We start from the raw sequence: 22,499 nt of genomic DNA, 5'->3' as shown, positions 1-22,499 counted from the left end.
CCCCCCCCCCCCCCTGGGAAAGCACCCTCCCATTGCCGAGGGCATGTGGCCTTGTATGTTGGAGGGAGGGGGAGCGCACGCTCGTCCCCCCCTCCTTTGCTACCCTTCCAGGCTGAAATAAGGGTCTGGTATTGGAGTTTAGGTTTTTTTTGCTCTTTTTGGCGTTGGTGCCCCCCTTAAAATTCCTACCAGACCTAAAGGGTCTGGTATGAAAAACAGGGGGAACCGTGCGCTGTTTTTTTTACATCAGGGATCCCCCATAACATTTCTACCAGACCTAAAGGGTCTGGTAACGAGAAGGGGGTGGAACCCCACGCTGTTTTTTTTTGTTACATCAGGGGCCCCTCCTAACATTCCTACCAGACCTAAAGGGTCTGGTATGAATTGTCGGGGGAATCGCACACTGTTTTTTTAACATTTATTATTTCTTTGGACTGTTTGACACTTTAGTGTATTCGGTGACAGCTATAAGATTCTTTGTCAGCAAAGAAGTAGAAGCTGTTACAGAATAACACACAGCTCTCAGCTTACATTTTCTAACAATATTCTGATACTTTGGGGTCTATTCACTAAGCTGCTGAAGGATCTAGCCGATGCATTCCTATGGTGGTTTTTTTTTAAAATTGTGACGGCAGCAGAACCGCCCGGCCAATAGAAAACAGTTGGGCGTCACTGCTAGCTCCACCCAATCGTTTGCTATTTAATTTTTTCTACTTTTTTAACTGTTTTTTCTATTCTGCTCGGTACCACCTATTCACTCACTGCTGTTCGGCATCTATGAGAATAGGCCGAACAGCAGCGAGTGGCCCGCCGGAGGTTCGGCTCAGCCGATCTAGAAGTTGGATCGGCTATTGAACTCCTTCTGCACTTCGGGTCGGTCGAACATGCCGAGCATGTTTGGCGGACTCGAAGCCAGCCGCAGCAAGCCGATGTATGGCTGATTTTAGTTGGTGTACGGCTGATTTTAATCTGTGTACGGCTGAAATCAGTCATACAAGCCTGAAATGAATAGCCGAACAGTGTTCGGCTCACTTCACTTCGGGATGGTTATTCACTCGGCTGCCTACGGCAGCTTTGTGAACAGACCCCTTTGTTTTCATTCAGGATACGAGTCCAATTTGTCAACAAAGAGCAGAGAAGCCAGAGAGCTGTAAATGACAGCACTCCCGCTTCTGTTTAATTCAGAATGAAATTCGGATGTATTCAAATTTCGTTATCTAACATTCGGATATGTTCGGATTCTTTATTTCTGTCATTTAGAAATTCGGATGCATCCAAATGTCTTAGTTTACAGAAATTCATACGAATTTCAATTCGGAACAAAATGAATCACACATGTCTAGCTGTTACATTGCCATTGTTTCATCATTAAGCTCAGAATAGGTACTCACAGAACTAATATTCACATTGTTCAGCTACAACCCACAAATGGTAAATACCAGAATGAGTTTAAAGTATGTTTTTAAGTATATCTAAATCCAAAACGTGCTTTTCTGTTTTGTTTTGGATATATTACAGAATGGTTAGAACTCCTGACATGATATTTTTTGTCCAGTCCATGCCTCATTTGTCTCAGATTTCCCTTCACTTCCTATGCCAGAGACAAAACATGAACTAAATGGAAATAACTCAATTTTGTTACCAGAACAGCTCTGACATTGGAAGATGCTCACCAGCACATACAAAAAGGGTGAATCTGCCCAGCAAAAACACTGACAACAATAAAATCCTTACAGAGGTTCTACATGCTATCAAAAACTAAATTTGGCTCTAGACACTTTAAGTATTGACGTGGGGGTGATGTTTTCCCATTTTTCAATGTTGTGCCAAGTTCCCCTCTCTCCATCAATATTTGTTTATCCTCATGGCTTTATTGGCATCTTTTACCTTGCAAGAGAATGGATGGGACTTGCTTAATGCCCTCTGAAGCCTGTGGTTACTTGGATCCCTGCCCGAGACTTATGGTTAGGATAAGCATTAAGGATCAGCTCAGTGCCCTGTGTTCATCTGTGACTGGCATATGTTTTTGTTCTTATTTACTTGGATTAAGTATAAGGTTTGTTAGCCCAGTAAAGCTATGGCCTTGTCATTCCAATATAATTGGTTTCAGAGTCAGTGATGTATCATCAATGTGTGCAGTAAGTGCAGTGCACACGGGTCCTAAAAAAGGATGGGGTGCAGCACTGTGCCGCACTGCCCACATCTATTTTTTCTTGGGCCATGGGGCCCAATTGATGGTCTCGCACACAGGCCCACTGCATTCAGAAAATGCCCCTGTTCAGAGTCTTTACTGAGCTAGATTCTCATTGAAGGATTCTATTATTCATCGATCAGGGCTCTGTAATGGTGGTAACCGCTGAAAATAGATCGGGAAATCCCGATGTATACTGGCTTTTTTTCCTTAAAAGAGAACTATGAGGTAAGTGTTTTTCCCCACAGTTCTCCTAAGGGTCACGGGAGGACATATACTAGCGTCCTCCTGTGACCCAAAGCTCATTACTGAGACCTCCGCAGCCGGGACAGATCCCGACATTACTGTCGAGATCCACCCAGCTGCGTGACAGCTGGCTCTGTCTATCTAGAGGCAGAACCAGCTGTGCCCGCCCCCTGCCCCATCCATTCCTCCAGTCAGCGCTGGAGGATCGGGAATCCCTGCAGAGAGCCGTGACTGACAGTCACTGCACTCTGCAGGGAGAAGATCGAGAAGTGAGCGAGCGACGGTATGTGTTCGCTCACTTCCCGATCTTTTGAGCCGACGTGTGACAGTTTAATTGTCACACGTCGGCTCGAACTATGAGGATGAGTGATTTTCACTCACCTCATAGTTCTCCTTTAACTTTCAGCAATAGAAACATTTAGCTACATGTGTCTATTGCTGAAAGAATGTTATAGGTTTCTGATCATTGTGGGAACGATCAGAAAACCTTTAGTGACATCTGATCCTAAAATACTGCAGGATCAGCTTATTAGGATCAGTGTTACTAAGGGTATTATTGGCTGTTCTAAAGTTTGAAGCAGCCTAATAATAACCAAAAATACATTAATTAAATTATAAGATTTGTTTTTCACCCTAAGGGGTTATTTTTTTTAAATTTAACCCCCTCATGACATTGATGTTCAAAGCATGTCGCTGTCAATCAAGTGTGACACTTAGTGACAGTGACATTGTACGCCAGCTGCCCACTTTTAGCGAAAAACTATTAAAATGTTAGATACAGAAAAATGTCTAAAATCCTAGGGATGTGAGTTTTTTTTCCAAATAAAGGACAAATACATTAATGTATTTAATGCGTTTTTTTTTAGCTGTGCTACTTTTCTAAAAAATACTACAAATCAAAACAGGGGGAAAAGTGTTTACTTTATTTTTTCCTTTTTTTTAAATTTGTCCTAAGTGAGGCGTTAGGTACACATATGTGATATAAATATATAGCCCTATCTGTCCTCTAAGAAACAATATATGGTATGTGTGGGTGCACTCTGTAAGAAAGTAAATTACTGACGTGGAAGAATCACACAGCAAAAAGTGTGTCATTCATTTACGAACAGAAACTAAAAACAAGCTCAGTCATGAAGGGGTTAATATCTTTACACTTTGACAGCCCATTTATCACAACTGAATAAATGTGAAACACAATATCTAAAATATGTTTTTAATGTTATTAGCATTTCATTTGGAATCATGTTGAATAGATATACTTTTAATTAAAAAAAAAAAAATGTTTAAACGATGTGGGTAAAAATAAATATGCATAAAAGTTCTTGAGTAACAAGTACCAGTGTGTTGGATACTGCAGACTTTCTTGTACAGGGTGTCATTTTTTCTTTTTTCATTTTTTCTTCCAAATCATCCCAGCATGTGCAACCATATACTTTGTTTTCTAATAGTAAGAGCAATGTGTCATACATGTAATGCTTTAACAGCTTTTGTGAGATTGCTGTAAAACTGAGTCATGCTGTATGGAAAAAAAGACTCCACCACAGATCTGGGAAGGTAGCCACTAAGATCCGTCTGGAAGAAGCTTAAAACTTGTGTCTTCTCTGGTTCTCTGAAATAAATGCATATAGAAAAATGAACACATATTGTACAATTCAATCATCAGATGCCAGTGGTAGTTTGGTGTAGACTGGCTAATAAAACTGGATTTCTAATTGGTTGCTGTGGAATACCACATACTGCACTTTGTATTAACCTTATGTATACCGAAAGTGAAAACTTTTTTTCCATTGTGGTTAGAGTAGGGAAGGGTTTAAACCTATGGCAGGTTACTTTTTGACATTTCTGTCACTTTTAAGAGATTTATATTTACTTCATGTCCTGTAAACACAAGCGGAAGTAAAAAGAAAATATATCCAGGTAAATCCCATGGACAGTTATCACCAGAAGAAATGTCCCAGTTGGAAGTGTTTCCCTCTATTCCGGTTCTAGTGACACCAAAAAAATTTGGATATCCCTTCCTTCTGGTCATGGTGATAGTGGTCCCCAGGACAAATAGAGAAAATTAATCTCTCTAGTGGGACGACACAGACAGCAATAAAAAAACTGAAAGGGTTTCTTACCCTCCCTTACTATCTAAAACTAAAGTTTTGGCTTTGAATACACTTCAGTAATGCATATACTTATTTTCCTTTTACTCTGCCGCTGCTCTGTTCAGCTGCTGAGATTGAAAGGAAGACTCTGTGTAAGCTCCAAGACACTAGAGTTGTAGCTTACACAGGACCTTGAGTTTCCCATGTGGCAGCATGCCAACACTAATTGGCTCAGAGCTGCCACATGGAGTGAGATTTTATATATATCTATCTATCTAGATAGATAGATATGTATATCTATCTATCTATCTATCTATCTATCTATCTATCTATCTATCTATCTAGATATATATACAGTATATCATAGCCTCAAGGTCTTGGCCACCAGAAAAGAAATGTCTGTGCTCAATTTAGATCATAGATGGTCACACCCACACTGATGACATAATGGTGAAGACCATGTAATCATTTCTCAATAAACATGAAACACAGACTTCAGAGAGGCCATCGTCAGTTTATGGATTACAGATTGGTTCCTGATTCCTTGTCATAGATGCCTGTCAACTGCAGTTAACCAAATAACTTCCACTTTTCAGCCATTGCAAACACTAGTATTTTACAAATATGACCCAAAAAAGACTTCCAAGTTCATAAAGTCCTTTGTATTGTGGTAAATCTAAAATGTGCAGGTGCACAGTGCAGCAACTCAATCAGTTATAGGCTGGCTATTGTTACAAGTGTCCATTCCTTTTCCACTTGATAAAACTGTTTGCTTTTGGTGATATATCTCAAAGTGTCAGATGTCCATGCTCCTTAAGTGTTTAATAATAATGCCCTCGCCAGCCGTACACAGAAGTTTTCCCTCTCAATGAAAGAAGAGAAGGTCCATTCTGTGTGAAGGCAAGATGTACAGCTTCTCTCCTCTCCTCCCCCGTGAGCACACTGAACGGACATTCTCTTCTTTCAATGAGAGTGAAAACAATGTGTACATGTGTACACATTGTAATGCAATGTGTACACATGTACACATTGCATTACACATAGGGTGCACGGACATCTCACACTTTCTGATATATCACCAAAAGCTAAGTTTCATCAAGTTGAAAAGGACGTCTTACCCCCCGCCATGCTGTCACACTTCCGTCCGGAGAGGTCATGGCGGAGAGGAAGCCTGCGTTTGGTGGAGAGGTATTCCGGGGGAGGGGCTATGGGGTCAATGGCCGTAACTAATTAAAAAAATTTAAAGGGCCGGTTCAAATAGTTAATTGTACAGGATATAATAGAATTTCATGTCACTCAATATATTACACATAACTAAAAATACTGTTTGCAAATTGTTTAAAGCAGACCACACATACATGGAAACATTTACAGGGTTATTCACAAAAGAGTGAAGCGTTTGGAGAAGTGAACAATCTAGGACAGCATAGCTGAACTGGAAAGTGACCTGAATTGGAGAATTTTTCCAAATCAGCTATTTTGTCCTTTCTGTTCACTTCTTCTGCCTTCCCCAAACTCTTCACCATTTAGTGAATAACCCTGTTAGTGTGCATTTATGTGCTCCAAAAAACAAGTTCTGTTAAACTTAACAGGAACATCGTAGAGTATCTTTGTAAAATGAGTTGGGTAATGAAGGTTACAGGCTTGAGTGCTTCAGATGTCTATGTGTTATAAATTTGTGACCAAAGCAATGAAGACCATTTCAGTTGCAGGCTAAAAGTTAGATTTTGTCCAAAGCAGCAGGTTTGGTCCGTGTTTTCCTTTAGCATTTTATTTTGTCAAGACATTGCTGTGAACAAAGATCTGCGCTACCGGACATGCCAAGTCTCCTTACCCAGGTATAGGAACACAGAAGCAGCCACAATGATGGTTAAAGCCTCTAACAAAGTGTCGCTGGGGAGGACAGCTTTCATGTTCAACATTTGTTGCTATAATAAAAAGAGAAAAACAGGGATGATTTATATCAGTGTTTCCCAAACTTTATTTGGTCATGCACCGCCATCAAGACTAGAAATGAGTAGTGATGGGCTGAACACACCTGAGTTTGGTTCTAACAAGAACATTAGAACATGGAAAAAGTTTTTACAAGAACTTAGAACTCAATGCAAGTCTATGGGACCAGAATTTGTAAAATCAAATATCCCCATTTTGAAGGCTTATATGCAAGTTATTGGCAATAAAAAGGGTATGGGGAGTCGGGTACTGCCCTGGGGGACATGTATCAATGAAAAAAATTACTTTTAAAAAATACAGTTTTTAACGAAGCAGTGATTTTAACAGTGCTTAAAGTGAAACAATAAAAATGAAAAATTCCTTTAAATATCGTGCCTGGGGGGTCCCCTTAAACTGCCTGTAAAGTGGTGCATCTGTATGATATATGGAACCTGTTGCAGCAAAAAGTGACATTTATAAAGAACAAAATGACATTTAAATTGCCGGTAATTTATTTTCCTTTAATCTTTTAAACAACTGCTTGGGGAGGCAGCCTGTATGAAGAGGTCACATTTTAGGACACTTGGAACAAGGTTAGAGATTTTTGGATAAATTCTGGTGCCTCTTTTGCAGACGTTGGATGAAAGTAACAACAGATATTTTGAAATTGGTTTAGTGTTGGTGGTGCCTTCACACCGTAACCCTTCAGAGTTATTCTTTACAAGTGCAGGATTGGACCCTGCTTTAAAAATTCAAATTATGTGCATCTGTCACGCAGGTGTGGACAAAATGGGCCTTTGGTTTTGGTGCCCCCACACTGTAACCCCTCACAGTTAAGCTGGCCATACACCTTACAACCATCGCAAGACTTTCGTCTTGCGATGGTTGTAAGGTAATTAAAAAAACTTACGATCTGCCCAACTTGTGCTGAGGGGCGGGCTTCCGATGACTGCAATGCTGAACGGGCAGTGTGCGCTTGCGCGCACCGACCCGTGAGGCATTTGTCTTTCGAGCAGGCCACAAACCCGCCGGAAAAAAAAATTCAAAACACACACAAAAAAAAACGGGAACACTGGTGACGCAGAAGGAGGAACACCAGTGACCCTACTGACACAAACAAAACAAAAAAGACAGCAAATATACAGCACAGAAAATAATAGTATATACAGTACAGAGTACTGCATATAGTTTTAAACTGCTGTATAAAGCACTGACACCAGTTATCTTTCCCTACACTACACTGCGCTACACTACACTGTACTATACTACACTACACTGTACTATACTACACTACACTCTATCATTAACTCCAGCAACACAACATAGACAGCGGTGTAAGCAGCTTTATATAATGTGGGGCTATGATTCAGGATTAGGCAAAGTCATCATTACTTTGCCCAATCATCTTTGCCCTTACAGTGCATTGTGCTGTGTTTGGGCAAAGTCTTGCACCTGACCTGTGGCCAGGTGCATTGCTTTACCCAATCAGGGCTCTCACAAGGCACTGTGCGGTGCGCACAGTGCCTTGTTAAGCTTAGATGTCACTGCATCAGAGGCGCTAAAGTCACCACTGCCTTCATGTCAGTCACTTAGCAGGTACACAAACAACTCATACACACATAAAAATCCCCCTTTATGACATGCAGCATCTACTCAAGAGACTGCACCCTCCAAAATGCCTATCAGAGCTGTGTAATTTAGCACAGCTCTAACTAAATTTCAGTCTGTAATTAAAAAGAGAACTTTTTTGGCAGTAGTTCTCTTTAGGGTCACAGGAGAACATTCACTAATGTCCTCCTGTGACCCAAAACTCAGCATATAGCGTGCTATTGCCTCCTATATGCTGACAGCACAGAGCCGCACTGCAGGTGGGAAAGACAATATTGTCGGGAACCACCCAGCTGTCTGATTGTCCGCTGCCAGCTGTGCCTGCCCCCTCCCCTGTCTGTTCCTCCAGTCAGCAGAGGTAAAGAAAAGGGGTGGGGAATCCCTGTGGGTAGTGGTAACTGACAGTCACCGCTCTCTGCAGGGAGAAGATCGGGAGCTGAGCGATCAGCGGTAAGTGATCGCTCACTTCTCAATGAATAAAGCCGACACTGTATATGTTACTTTGTTAATACGCTGTTATAACTGGGCAGTGATGTCCATATACATCGGTACTCACCATTAGAAGCTATAGAACCATCCTCATAGCTCTTGATCAGTACTACATCTACAAAGTCTCTGGGTGCGATAATGCCCATAGCTGCAGATGGAGTTACAGTTCTGCAGATAGAAATATCCTGTAAATGAAAAAATAATTGAAGATGAAATGACAGACAAACACGAATCCTGTTTTTTCAATGACTGACTAAGCATTGGGCAAGTAAAATATAAATGAAAAATTACTTGGCACTTCTTTTAAGTAAATATAAATAATTAAGAGGATAAAATTACAGAATTAAATGTTGTAAGCCAGGTGAATTGGGCAGCTGTATAGCACACAATGCTTACTAAGTGGTAACATTAGTCAAGCCAAGAAGATCAAATGACATGATGTTGGTGCCCAAGTCTCTTGCAGATGACAATAAAATTGTAATGAAGTTGGGGCAATTTGTCCATTATTTCTACAGAACAAGGTGCCCATAAAGACACATAGTAGCATAATTTCAGACCCAATATGTCAATATTCTTTTTGTATGGCATAAGAAAAAGACTTCTCTATATAATTGCAAAGTAAATAAGTAATTGTAAAGTAAATGATAAGTAAGTAATTGAAAGTAAATTATGTATTTGAATGGATCTTGACTCTGAAAGTGTATGCAGTCATAGCATAACGTTTGTCTCCAGTACATCAGTGTGTATGGCCAGATCTGTTCAGTTCAGCCTATGAAATATTCAGATTTTTCAGGGGCGCCTCATTATTTTGAGTTATTGTAAAGGGGAACCTGTCATGTCCTAAAAACTGACTAACACAGCAATATTTGGGAAAGGGAGCACCATGTACATGTGATAATCCTCAAAGCAATACATTTGGAGCCTCTGGATTTCAGAGTAACGGCATACAATGGACCTCAACTTCCAAGACTACGTTAAATCCCATACTCTTGCTGTGCTGTTCACCACTACCAGCATTCAACAGTCCACTCCCAGAGCTTCCAATGGCATCTGAGACTTTAGTACTGGCATACCTAATGACAGAAATGGGGCTTATTGATAGGAGGGATCGGAGCTTAGTGCCAAGATGAACAATAGCCAAGGTCATGTATACAGACTAGCCCTAAACTCCAGATGCTCCATACGGACTTTGAGATTGTATTGGAGATGATCACGGGTTCTTGCAAGTACCACAACTTGACTGCTCTTCAGCAATATTGTTAACTCAGCCAGTTGTTAGAACCCGTCAGGTTCACTTTAAGCTCATCCTTGTTTTCTGGCCCAGAAAATAAGTCCTATATGAAAGTTTTTGGCCATAGTTTTCTTTAGGATCACAGGAAGATATATGTTATGTCCTCCTGTGACCCAAAACTCAGCATATATGCGGACAGCACAGAGCCGCACTGCAGCCGGAACAGATCCCAACAATATTGTTGGGATCCACCCTGCCACCTGATTGACAGCTGTCTAGAGGCAGAGCCAGCTGTGCCCGCCCCCTCCCTTGTCCATCCCTCCAGTCAGCACTGGTAGAATGGAGAGGGAAGGGGGAGGATCCCTGCAGGGAGTAGTGACTGACAGTCCCTGCTCTCTGCAAGGAGAAGTTTGGGAACTCAGCGATTGGTAGTATGCGATCCAGAGTTGTGATTTGTTTTTAAAAACTACTTGTTCAAGGACTAAAGCCGCGGCCCGATCTACTTGTCCCTCGTGACAATCTACAATCTAATTTAACCAAAACAATATTTAGGAGTGCTAGGAAGCGCTTCTCATTGGTCAGCGCCATCAGATGACCGCGCTGACCAACGAGTGCTTACAATTTGTGAGCGAAATTCAGAATACATGGCACAGATAGGACCCCCGTACCGGTGAAAGGGAAGGACTGTTCGCCGAAAGGTAAGTATAGCAGAGAAGGAAAGAGGGCCAGATTTGTGCGGGTAATTCCATTTTCCCAAATTACTTGGGAAAGTGAATTTACTATTTAGGGCTGGTGCAGACTTGGGTGATCGTGTGCGGTTGCATACAGCGGTTGCCATGCGGCCCCATTGATTTCAATGGGGTTACATCCGCGTTGTAATGGCTGGAAAAAGGTACATGTACCTTTTTTTGCGACACACACCACACTGTGTTTTCAACCGGAATCGTGCGCGATTGCACAGGTGGTATTGTGTCGGGAAACCGCACAATCTGCCAGGCGTGACTGGGGTGCCATTAGAAAATAATGGCACTGCAAGCGCGATCGGCGGTGGTGTGCGATTCCGTGACTGTTTGATCATACCATCACGGATCGCCCAGGTGTGCACCTGGCCTTAATGCACATTGTGCATGTTAGAGAGCGCTGCTGCCCGCCCACCACAATATGGCACTCAGTGGAATGGGTACACCACTCCGATCACACACACAATGCCCTACGCATGCGTTTATTCGCATGCAGATGGTGAGGGCAGCGGGGTTGGTTTTAATTTTTTTTATTTTTATTTACATAATGTTTTTTTACTTTCTACATTTTTTTATTTATTTCCATTTTTAATTATGTGCATAATATATATATAATATATAGTACAGGTGGAGGGCAGAGAGGCAGTGTTCGAGGAGGGGAGGGGGAGCGAGCATCAGGCTGCTTACAAGTGATCTTGATCTTGAGCTGTACAGCCGCTCAAGATCACTTGTACAAAACGCCTCCTCCTGCTGCTTGCCCACAGCAGGGCTAAATGTAGGAAAAATTACCCACCTGGCGCCCATAACTGCATGTCCCTTCCTTTCTTGTTTCCATAGCACACACATCGGACACTCCAGTCTTTCCCATTCTGGAGCCGCACACCAGCGAACGACACCACGATCCCCCCCAGAGAGCACTAGATACACTGGACTTTCTTTTTGTAACTTTTTCTTGACTGAGTCACCTGACCTCATGATATCATGGGCGCAGGCACCCAATGCACTCTCTGTATCTATACCTTAGATATCAAACATTTGTTTTTTCATATGGTTTCAGTATATGATCCGGTGTAATATGATCCATCACTTACTAAAACCAATATACCTACCTCAGTTACGGTTTCTAAAAGTTGAAAATCCTCCACATTGCTGTCCCATTTGACTCTCAATCCACCAGGCTCTGGTTTCAAACAATGCCAAACATGTTCTGGTTTTCCAGCCACAATACCTTCACCTTTATATCTGAATACAGAAACACATTATTTCATAAACATTTCCACTGTAATAATATTTTCTTATTGTTAATAATAAAGTTCTGTGCAAAAGCAGTGTGCAAGGATAAATAAAAGCTGCCTACTAAAAACTGAAGCCAATATCAGATATGAGAATATATGACAAAGTCAGAATGTCTCATTGTGAAAGATTTCAGTAATTGCACAGGGACACCCTTTCTCAATATCTGCAGAACAGAAAAATTGGTTGAAATCCTTGCAGTGTGCATAGTTAGCCATGGCGGATATTTTCCTCAACAAAATTGTATCTTCACTTTAGATGTGAGCCTGTCTTATGGTACATAGTAGGTGGGGGGGTTGATTTACTAATGAAGTAGCATAATGAGTAATGTAAAGCAGAGTCACTTCATCATATTTGAATTAAAGTTTAGTGAATTTGTATTGTATGTAATGGCACACCCACCCTTCTCAGTACAACCTGCATACCTTACTCCCCATTCCAGTGATCTTCACTGTGTGGTCCTGCCTAGTGCCCTATAACCTTTCTAGCAAAAAGGGTGCACATGTGCCGTAGCCCCATCAATTCTATGGGTACGCTGTATTTCGCTAGATGACTGGAAGAATTACCTATAGGGATGACTGGGGCTGTGACATGTGGTCATTTTTTGAAGAGTGGTCAACAGAGACATTTTGACTAGGAAGGCTGTGCTGTGCCAGGCAGACCCCGCACAGTGAAGATTGCCAGATCAAGGAGCAAGGTCAGTATTTAGCAAAGCAGGCCATACTAATGCAGAGTAAACCAATACATAGAGTACATGTTCAATAAGAGTAAAAATCCTGTTATTTTTTTTACCTTTCCTGCAAAGTGAACGCAGTTTCCATGCTTTAGTTGTATACTAATGGTATACCTGCCATCATATCACATTGACGCTGACAGTTCCCACAGTGTTACCCTCGTTCTGTGTAGACACAATCTAAATCATTTTGGTAAAATGGTGCAGGCGAGGTGATGAACACAACCAAATTTATGATAAAATGTATTTGCTACTGTATACCACCATAGAGACCTCTATAATAAATGCAATCATTTGCTACCATAAGTGGTACACTAAACCTTTAACACAATCCTTTACATTACAATCATATATTTTACATTAAAAATAGGAGAACTATGAGGTGAGTGCTTTTCACTCACCTCATAGTTCTAGCCGACCTGTGACAATGAGACTGTCACAGGTCGGCTCAGTAGATCGGGAAGTGAGCGAACACATACCGGCGTTCCCTCACTTCTCGATCCCGTCACGGCTCTCTGCCTTGACAGGGGTGGGGCTGGATTCCCCTCTCCCTGCTCCGATCCGCCAGCGCTGACTGGCGGAACGGACGGGGGAGGGGGCGGGTACAGCTGGCTCTGCCTCTAGATAGGCAGAGCCAGCTGTCACTTACGCAACTGGGCGGATCCAGACATAACTGTCGGGATCCGCTTCTGCTGCGGCGTCTCAGTATACCGCGAGCTGTAGCTCGCAGTATACTGAGCTTAGGGTGACGGGAGGACGCTAGTTTGTGTCCTCCCGTTACCCTAAGGAGAACTATGGGGAAAAGCCCTGACCCCATAGTTCTCCTTTAACTATTACATTACATTATTATTATTTTAAAAAGCCAATAAAAAGGAAATATAGTGATGAATAAAGCATGTTTGGGCATAGTTAATCATTTTTTGCTTACTTTTCATGATCCATGGGGGAACTGGGGGCATGTCCTTTGGCTACACACTGGGAGGCATGCTACCGGGCCACTGCTGGAGAGATTTTAAACAACTCCAACATGTTTAAAATAAACCCTTGCCGTGGGGCTACCCCCACTGGTTGTTTTGTCTAGGGTGTAAAAATAATGAAGAAATACTCACCGGATCCTCGGTCTCGCCTGGCTGCTTGACCGGTCCCCACAGCCTCTTCTCCCCCAGGCTCTGGTGGTCTAAGGACACATGATTCTATTAGACATGAAGACGCCAAGGAACATAGCAGAGCCAGAGCGTAGGGGGAGATAGGTGAGCTAGGACTGAGGATCAGGTGAGTATTTGATCTTCATTTTCGCCCCTAGAGAAAACTGGGCAGTTAACCCTTGCAGTAAAAATCCTGGAGTTGTTCTTTAAAGCCCCTCCCAACTCACAAAGTTATGGATGTCCGGAGGGCCCAGAGTTGTATATAGATCACATAGGGTTGTTAATTTTGTTACGTTTTTAAAATAATTTTCATGCAGGACACTTAGGGCCTGTTCTCACTAGCCACACGCTAAAACTGTCTTTACCCCAGTAGCCAGTCCAGTTGCCTTGACTTATTTTATACAGATATACCATGACCTGGATGAATGAGAACCTTCACAGACATTTAAACAATGGGAATTCTCTGTTAGGAAAGCAGTGGTTTAAAAGCGATTACTGATTAACTCCTTCATCTTCATAAAAACGCATTAATCATTAAATACTGTATAACATTTTCATTCTATTACTTACAAGTTACCAGTGAACTCAGATGAAGGTCTCCAATACACGGCTACATCACCCTGCACAGGAAATACACACATGAGTTATCCGTCACCATATTATTTCAGTTATAAATATTGTGTCAGTTTTATGTTTAATGATCTCAGTCTCAGGAGGAGCAATTGGAATATTTTCATACTGTTAACCATTAACCTTAAATGCTGAAGATGCACAAGAATAGGTGAGTGACATGTAAAACACAAGACCACCCCTGGGTAAAGTACCACATTTTAGAACATCAAGTCCACAAACCTAAAGCTGAACTCTGGGAAAAAATGTTATTTCAGATACTGCACTAGCAGAGTAATATAGTCCTAATAAAATGTATATTGTGTGTGCATGGCTGCTGCTTAGTATAAAATCACGCCTTGCTACAAGCCGCATCCTCCACATAGCACTGGATTTCCGGGTGCTGCTGAGATGAGAGCAAAGGCTATAGTGGTGAAGGGCTGCAGTCGCATTCTCGCCCCCTTCTCTCTCCTCGCCTATTCACAAATGTCCTTGTACTCTACAGAATACAAGGAGTTCTGTGAATGGAGCAAAGGAGAGGGCGGGCAGGAATGTGACAAGATCTCTCCTCCTCTATTCACAGAACGACATGTATTCTGTGAAAAAAATGCAAGGCTTTTTGTGAATGGGCGAGGAGAGAGAGGAATGCAAGGATGCGACTGGAGCCCTTCACCACTATAGCTGCTACTCTCACTCTTGCAGCCGGAAACCCAGAACTGTGTGTACGATCCATTTTTATACTAAGCAGTAGCCGTCCACACCGTATACATATTATTAGGGCTATCTGGGCTAATGCTGTATCTAAAATTAAAACAAAATCCTGGAGTTCAGCTCTAAACTGTATTCCCACTTTACAGTCAAATTGGACACAAATTGGAATGCTGTCTGTTATGTGTTCCTATTCACACACTGCAGCATACCGACAAATATTATTAAAAACATATATTTCTTATCTTTTAAATGTCTCTGTGCAGCCGGCCTTTGTAGACTCTTAATTCTCAAGTAACAGTACGCCGTCTGGCTCCATACAAAAAAAGGGACACTCTGAGCTTCCTGTCATTAACATACAATGTTTCTAGCTCTTTAACCCTTTGTTAGGGCAGACGTTGTTCAAACCTAGTTTACAACTGATAATGAGATCTGCCAGCACAGTACAGACAGGGTTCATTATGTTAACATGAACCTGCCCATCCCCACCTTGCATTACAGAGCAAATCTAGTACAGAGAACAATGTTTCCTTCAGAACTAAGTTCGTTTTGTGCAAGCAGCAATTTAAAAAAAAAAAGGTTATGCTATATGCACGGGTGTCCCGAGGCTGGGTAACACCCGGAGTGGAGACCCGGGTGACATTTAGAGTGGAAACCGGGTGACACCCCGTTGTGACGTCATCGCACACACGTGGTCGTCCTGCCGGGGGCCATCTTGGTAATGGGGGCTGGCAGAGAGAGGAGGGGACGTTCACCTGGCCGGGTCCCCTCCACTCTCCTGACACTGTCGGGCTCTCGGTCCGTGACCGAGTGCCCAACTTTTCATAGGGGTGACACCAAAATGACTCAGTCATTTTGGTGTTACCCCTCAAATGGTGCCACCCGGGTGTGGGCCGCACCCCCCTTGTGACGCCACTGGTTAAATGAATAAGAAACATGAAACAAATATTTAATAGGTTGTTATCCCAATTTGGCTGCATAAGTGGAAATACACTTCAAATCTAGTGTTCTGTTCACCAAGTTGGATAAATTGTTTGAATGTTCCTGAAGGCTAGGGCAGAGAAGGGGTATTGAGGTGGACATGCAAGTACTAATGATAACATTAGAATTGTTGTGTGCTCCACAGCATTTCTCTGAATAAAAACTGCAGTAATAATGCTATAGTCACTGTTCAGTGGAATTGTTCTTCAACCATCCCGCTCCACCTAGCCTAAGGCTGTGTTAGATACTAGGAGTGTATACAGGTACTCAAAACATTTCTGTAGCAAGCCGAAAATAAAATAAAGGTATTTGAGTCATGTAAGGGGTCAGTACACCCAAAACTGATATTTCGGTTTTTGGTAGATGCTGTAGAGTTGAACCATCGGTTTTTTTTTTTTTATCTCTTAGGGACACTATTAGTGAAATATCTGCACTTAAAAGATAAGTGTGCAAACAAAGTGCATTTATTATTTTTCCACCCTCCTCCTTTGCAGATGTATACTGACCTCGATCTGATGCCAATGGCTTCCAGGGATTGTTTACATTCCACACTGCAAAGTCCTCTCTCTCCTGACCATGCATGTGCAGTAGTTCCCCTATACACATCCATGGGACTCATTAGCCTCCATCTCCCAGCTGGGCTGAGATAAGCCCTGTAGGCATTGATGGGGTTCTACTCAGCAGATGCGGCCAGGATTCAGAGGACTTGTATCGCTAGACTGCTATGTTTAAATCAATTGCTTTCTTTGTATCATGTTTATTTTCATGAGAGCTGCCACAAAAATATCTCCCACAATCACAACATGCCTCAGTTTAATCACTTCTATTACTGTACTATATAACCTTAAATGAGAACTATGAGGTGAGTGAAAATCACTCATCCTTATAGTTTGAGCCAACGTATGACAATGAAACTGTCAAACGTCGGCTATATAGATCGGGAAGTGAGCAAACACATACCGTCGCTCGCTCACTTCTCGATCATCTCCCTGCAGAGAGCGGTGACTGTCAGTCACCGCTCTCTGCAGGTATTCCCACTGAGGAGGGGGTGGGTACAGCTGGCTCTGCCTCTAGATAGGCAGAGCCAGCTGTCATTCACGCAGCTGGGAGGATCTCAACAGCATTGTCCGCACCAGTCCCGGCTGCGGCGGTCTCAGTATACCGCGAGCTGTAGCTTGCGATATACTGAGCTTTGGATCACGGGAGGAGGTTATAAGTCCTCCCGTGACCCTTAAGAGAACTACGGGGAAAAACACTTACCCCATAGTTCTCTTTTAAGGCCCTGTTCACACCGGAGCGATTCGGCTGCGCGGATCCGCTGACATAAACGTTCCCATACATTGCTATGGGGACTGTTCATGCGACCGCGCGGCTCAGCGCAATCTGAACACACCCCCCCCCCCTTCCCGAACTGCTCCCAGCGCTATTTTTGTCTCGCTGATCAATGTGGTTTCCATACAGCTTTTAATGGAACTGCGCTGATCAGCACGGTTGTGAGCATTTTTAATATCAGTACTGAAACGCAATTAAAAACTCCAAAAATCTCCCTTTTGGAATCAGCGCGGAAACCACGCTGATCCGCAGCCACCCTGGTGTGAATGGGCTCTAAATCTCTGGTTCTCTCTCCCATAGACTTGAATGGGTATAGGAGAAACATTGCTCAGCAGTTTCTCCTATAGGGAGTTGGGTGTATTTTCATTCAAGTTAGGGATGCCGTGATGGTACTGGGCATTTTCACTATTACTTGTACTCGTGAAAATGAATGATACTAAAGGCCAATACCGACCCTTTACATTTTTAAAGAAGAGCAGCTGCCTGATGTCCCACGCTTGCTTGGGGCTTTAGGCAGCCTGCTGGGCACCTCAGGCAGTTTTCTTTGACAGTGCCGGTCTGGCTGCACATCGCCTCATGCTCCTTCCCGAGACCAGCACAGCAAAGGACAGCCCCACACCTGTATGTGCAGCCATGGAGCCTGGCACAAGGCTCCCTGGTGAGACCCGCCTGCAGTCCTGGTGAGACCTGCAGGCAGCGCTGGTGTGACCCAAACGCAGCCCTGTATAATTGCTGTATAATCATGGAATGATGGGATCTGTAGTCCTCTATTGCTGGTTGCCATAGATAATGGCAACTGGCTATAGAGGACTACAAATCTCAGCAATAACTGATTGCTGGTTGCCATTCTCTATTGCTGAATAATCATGGATTGCTGAGATTTGTAGTCTTCTATAGCCAGTTGCCATTCTCCATTACTGTATAATCATGGATTGATGGTATCTGTAGTCCTCTTTTGCCATTCTCCATTGCTGAATAATCATGGAGTGAGTTACAGTTCTTCATGATTATAAATAAACTGTGCTAAAACCATTAGTCTGTATTGTTTTAGAAAAAAGTCACATGTTCCTTTAAGAAAAAGTGTTGGAATTGGTACCGGCAAGTACTTGAGGAAAAGTACTTGTACTTGGTCTCGAAAAAATGGTATCGGGGGCCATCCCTAATTCAAGTTTACCTTAGTTAAATAAATCTCATGAGACCCTATCAGTTGCCCAACAATCTCATCTTTAAAGGAGAACTATGGGGTTAAGGCTTTTTCCCATAGTTCTCCTTAGGGTAACGGGAGGACACAAACTAGCGTCCTCCCTCACCCTAAGCTCAGTATACTGCGAGCTGTAGCTCGCGGTATACTGAGACGCCGCAGTATACCGCGAGCTGCTGGTCGCGGTATACTGAGACGCCGCAGCTTAAGCGGATCCCGACAATTATGAAGTGATCCGCCCAGCTGCGTCACTGACAGCTGGCTCTGCCTATCTAGAGGCAGAGCCAGCTGTACCCGCCCCCTCCCCCGTCCGTTCCGCCAGTTAGCGCTGGCAGATCAGAGCGGGGAGAGGGGAATCCAGCCCCCCCCCCCTGTCACGGCAGAGAGCCGTGACAGGATCGAGAGGTGAGCGAACGCCGGTATGTGTTCGCTCACCTCCCGATCTACTGAGCCGACCTGTGACAGACTCATTGTCACATGTCGGCTAGAACTATGAGGTGAGTGAAAAGCACTCCCCTCATAGTTCTCCTTTAAGCACCAAACAGTGCATAACCACGGCACCCATTCGTTGTGTAATGGTGCAGAGCCTGGCGATGACATCATCACTTCAATTCCATCTCTTCATCACTGAGGACTCATTTGCAGGAATCAGCTAAATAGCTGCACAGAGGCTGCTTAGAATTGTATCACTTAAAGAGACTCTGTTGCTATTTGAAGAAAAAAACAACCAAGATGTTCCATGTAAATTCCACTTTGTTGCAGGTCTATGCTTGCTGAAAGATTTCCAGGGACCAGCAGAGAAGCCACGCTCACTGCAGTGATCTGACTCTTCTAACTAAAGATATCAGCGCTGCAATTCAGCTACAAATTCAACACTTTCAGGAGTGTCAGATCGAGAAGACACTGCAAAGAGCCCGAACTCTATTGATTCTACACTACTGGGAATGTCAATGTTGTAATATTTCTTACATTAGCGGCTTGATTAGCTTTATGTGCATATACAGTATATATTTATTCCAATTCCCTAAATCTGATTGGCTATTTGAAAGGAGAAAAGGTTGTGGGGGAATGACTTGTTTAGTAACCCAGAATATTAACAGCCTAAGGCTATCCATAGACATGGCCCAGTCACTCCAATTGGGCCATTTTCTGCCTGGTCTAGTGATATTCTCACATCTATGGGACCTGTTCCAAGCTGATCTTGGGTTGCTCATCTCCTCCCTGGTAACAGCAGCTATATACCTTCTTATGGTTACTGATTTAGGAAGCATTTAATCCAGGCAGCCAGGTAACTAGTTTTTTTTTCAGAAGACGTTCTTTATTGACAGCCTATTTATTTTCAGGTCAACTGTCCTTCCCAATACAAATAAAAACCCCATCACAATATTGATCTACAACCCAGAAAGTTTCACTGCAGTACCTCTTTTCTGCCACTAGATGTCCTGATGGGTCAGCAACAGTCAACTCATCTCCTTTGATCCCAGGTTGTCCTACTCAGACTGTGATTGAATAGTGAAAGAAGGGGCAGCACAAGGATAAGCTCACATGTGCTGCTTCTTCCTACCAGGGCCAATTAGACCTATCCAGTGCGGTGGTTGCGGCACCATCCATTGTCAATGGCACCTCTAATGCACAATGCAACACACTGCACTGGAAAAATTGTGCATGTCTGAATTTCAGTCCTTTCTGGTGCGCCGGCAACCCATTATTTAGAATGGATTGTCTTAATCCAACTCCTCAAATGCAGAAAAAACCCCCACATGCATTAACATAACACATGGGTATGAATGGGCATCCACACCCTAAGCAGGGGCTGCAAGAATATGATATCAGGTCCAATTCAGTTCCTTACACTGCTTGCTTTAAAAAAGAAATTTAATGATGTATTAAACCTGAATTCCGGGCATAAAAACCTTAATTTAAATATACTGTATACTACAGTAGCCACAAAGGATATAAATCAACTCAGTGTGCTCCCAATGCATTTAGAAACCCAGATATTTCCTTGTTAAAGTAGAAGTGACATCATCATTGTACTGTAGATAGAGAGCAGAGCTGTGGGAGGGACCCAGCAGGCCCCACCCTCTCCATGCTTCCTGTAGAAAACTACAGGAGAGGGCGGATACAAGACCAGCCACCCTGCACAAGAACAGTAACTGGTCTTTATTACAGGAAGCTCCTTCAAAGAGGCAAAGTCTCACACTGGATTACAGCACAGACCTGGAAGAAATACACAAAGCTCACCAAGATTTCAATAAGACTACTCATGCCTCTTGTATTAAGACAATATGTGCTTATCCCGGAGTTCAGCTTTACAGTGACATTAAAGGATACACCCCCCCCCCCCCCCCCATTGTCACCCCCATTTGAAAAGTCGGGCACTCGGTCATGGACCGAACACCCGACAGTATCAGGAGAGAGAGGAGGGGACCCGATGCCATACCTTATCTCACCGGGTGACTGTCACCTCCTCTCTCTGCTGACGTTCATCACCAGGATGGCCGTCGGCAGGTATCAAGAATATCGCCGTGCATGTGTGGTGAAGTCACGGCAGGGTGTCACCCGGTAACCGCTCCGGGACGCCACTGTCCCCACACATGCTGCTTTAAGGACTTACCTTAAATGATGCCTCACGATCCGATCATCTTCTTCTTTCCAGTAGTTTTCAGGAGTCCCTCCAGCTCTGGTGCCAGTGTCTGTTCCAGCGCTGACTGCTGTGTCTTCCTGTCCCACGGAGTCTGTGAGGGTGCACGCTGCCGGCTGTGTGCATTGACTTACCCTGCGCCCGCATGCGCCCGTCCCATCATCCTTTGCAGCCGCTCGAGAATTTTTCAGATCTTCGGACTGGAGCGAGTGTTTTTGCATATAACTGCTGCTTGCTAGCGGTACATAGATTATATGCAACAAAGAAGTAAGGTTTCATTATCCTCTAATGATTCCACACTGCATTCATTTGTGTCTCTTCTATCTGTCCAGAGAGGCCAGAGTCAATGTAAAGATTTCATCACAATAGCTCTCATCCATATATGAGTACTGAGGAGTCTCAGATCAGGTTATAAAGGACACTTATTAGGAAGTCCCTGACATTTGTTCCTGTGAAATGTGTGCTGTGTGATCCTATAATGAATGATACATTTCCTCTTTCATTGTTACAAAGATGACTCGCACAGTGACTGTCCAATGACATCAGTTCTATGAGCTGACAGAGGGAAGTACCTGATCCCCCATAGACATTGTGCAGTAATGGAAATTGCTGTGTGTTCTCGGCTATAGCATAATGGCAGCCGGTCTAGCAGTATGACATAACAGAGGGAAGGATTCCCCATAGACACTGTGCAGTACTGGCCATTGCTGTGTGCTCTCCTTACTATAGAATAATGACAGCAGGTCTAGGACTATGAGATGACAGAGGGAAGTATGTGATCCCCCATAGACACTGTGCAGTATTGGACATTGCTGTGTGTCCTCCATACTATAGAATAATGACATTCAGCAGCAGACACAAGACATCTGCCTGCTGGCTCGGATCCCTGTAGGGACGATGCTCTGTATCTTTACATCTCAGATATTTATAAACACATCTCATCCTAGTATATCCAATCACAGACACAACCCTGCAGTGCCACATCCACATTCTCAGCCATTCATCCACTTACCGTTTTCTTGCATTGCTTCCAGCCAGTCGGGTCCGTCCTGTACGCCTGCAGTCTATCGGCGGCAGATCTAGCGACCTCCGTATAGTCCATGGATGCTGATGTACCACAATCAGAGCTAATAAGGTGGGAGAAGAGCTGCTCCTGAAGGTGACAAGTGTTGGGCAGTAGATAGGAGGACCTGGCGGACTGTCCCTCCCCTCACCTCATCAGGCTCCCTCCCATGTGCTGGTACTACACGTCAGTCCCTGTGATAGATGGACTACCCGGCCAATGGCTGCCGTGCCTCCCAGTGACTGCTGTGTGATCGAGCAGAA

General features: G+C 43.4%; 1 protein-coding gene across 1 annotated transcript; it reads right to left on the bottom strand.

Annotated features, from left to right (window-relative positions):
* Window positions 1-3,879: 3,879 nt before the first annotated feature.
* STARD5 (StAR related lipid transfer domain containing 5) lies at window positions 3,880-22,275 on the bottom strand. Its single transcript, XM_018572489.1, has 6 exons — window positions 22,186-22,275; window positions 14,269-14,318; window positions 11,637-11,769; window positions 8,624-8,741; window positions 6,362-6,455; window positions 3,880-4,046 (listed from the first exon to the last, which is right to left on the bottom strand). The coding sequence occupies exons 1-6, from the start codon at window positions 22,273-22,275 to the stop codon at window positions 3,899-3,901; spliced, it is 633 nt and encodes a 210-aa protein (XP_018427991.1). The 3' UTR covers window positions 3,880-3,898.
* Window positions 22,276-22,499: the final 224 nt, after the last annotated feature.

The sequence above is a fragment of the Nanorana parkeri genome, unplaced genomic scaffold (genome assembly GCF_000935625.1).
Source record: "Nanorana parkeri isolate BGI_ZX_2015 unplaced genomic scaffold, ASM93562v1 scaffold2047, whole genome shotgun sequence".
In the NCBI taxonomy this organism is placed as follows: Eukaryota; Metazoa; Chordata; class Amphibia; order Anura; family Dicroglossidae; genus Nanorana; species Nanorana parkeri.
This window is presented reverse-complemented; position numbering and strand designations above follow the sequence as displayed.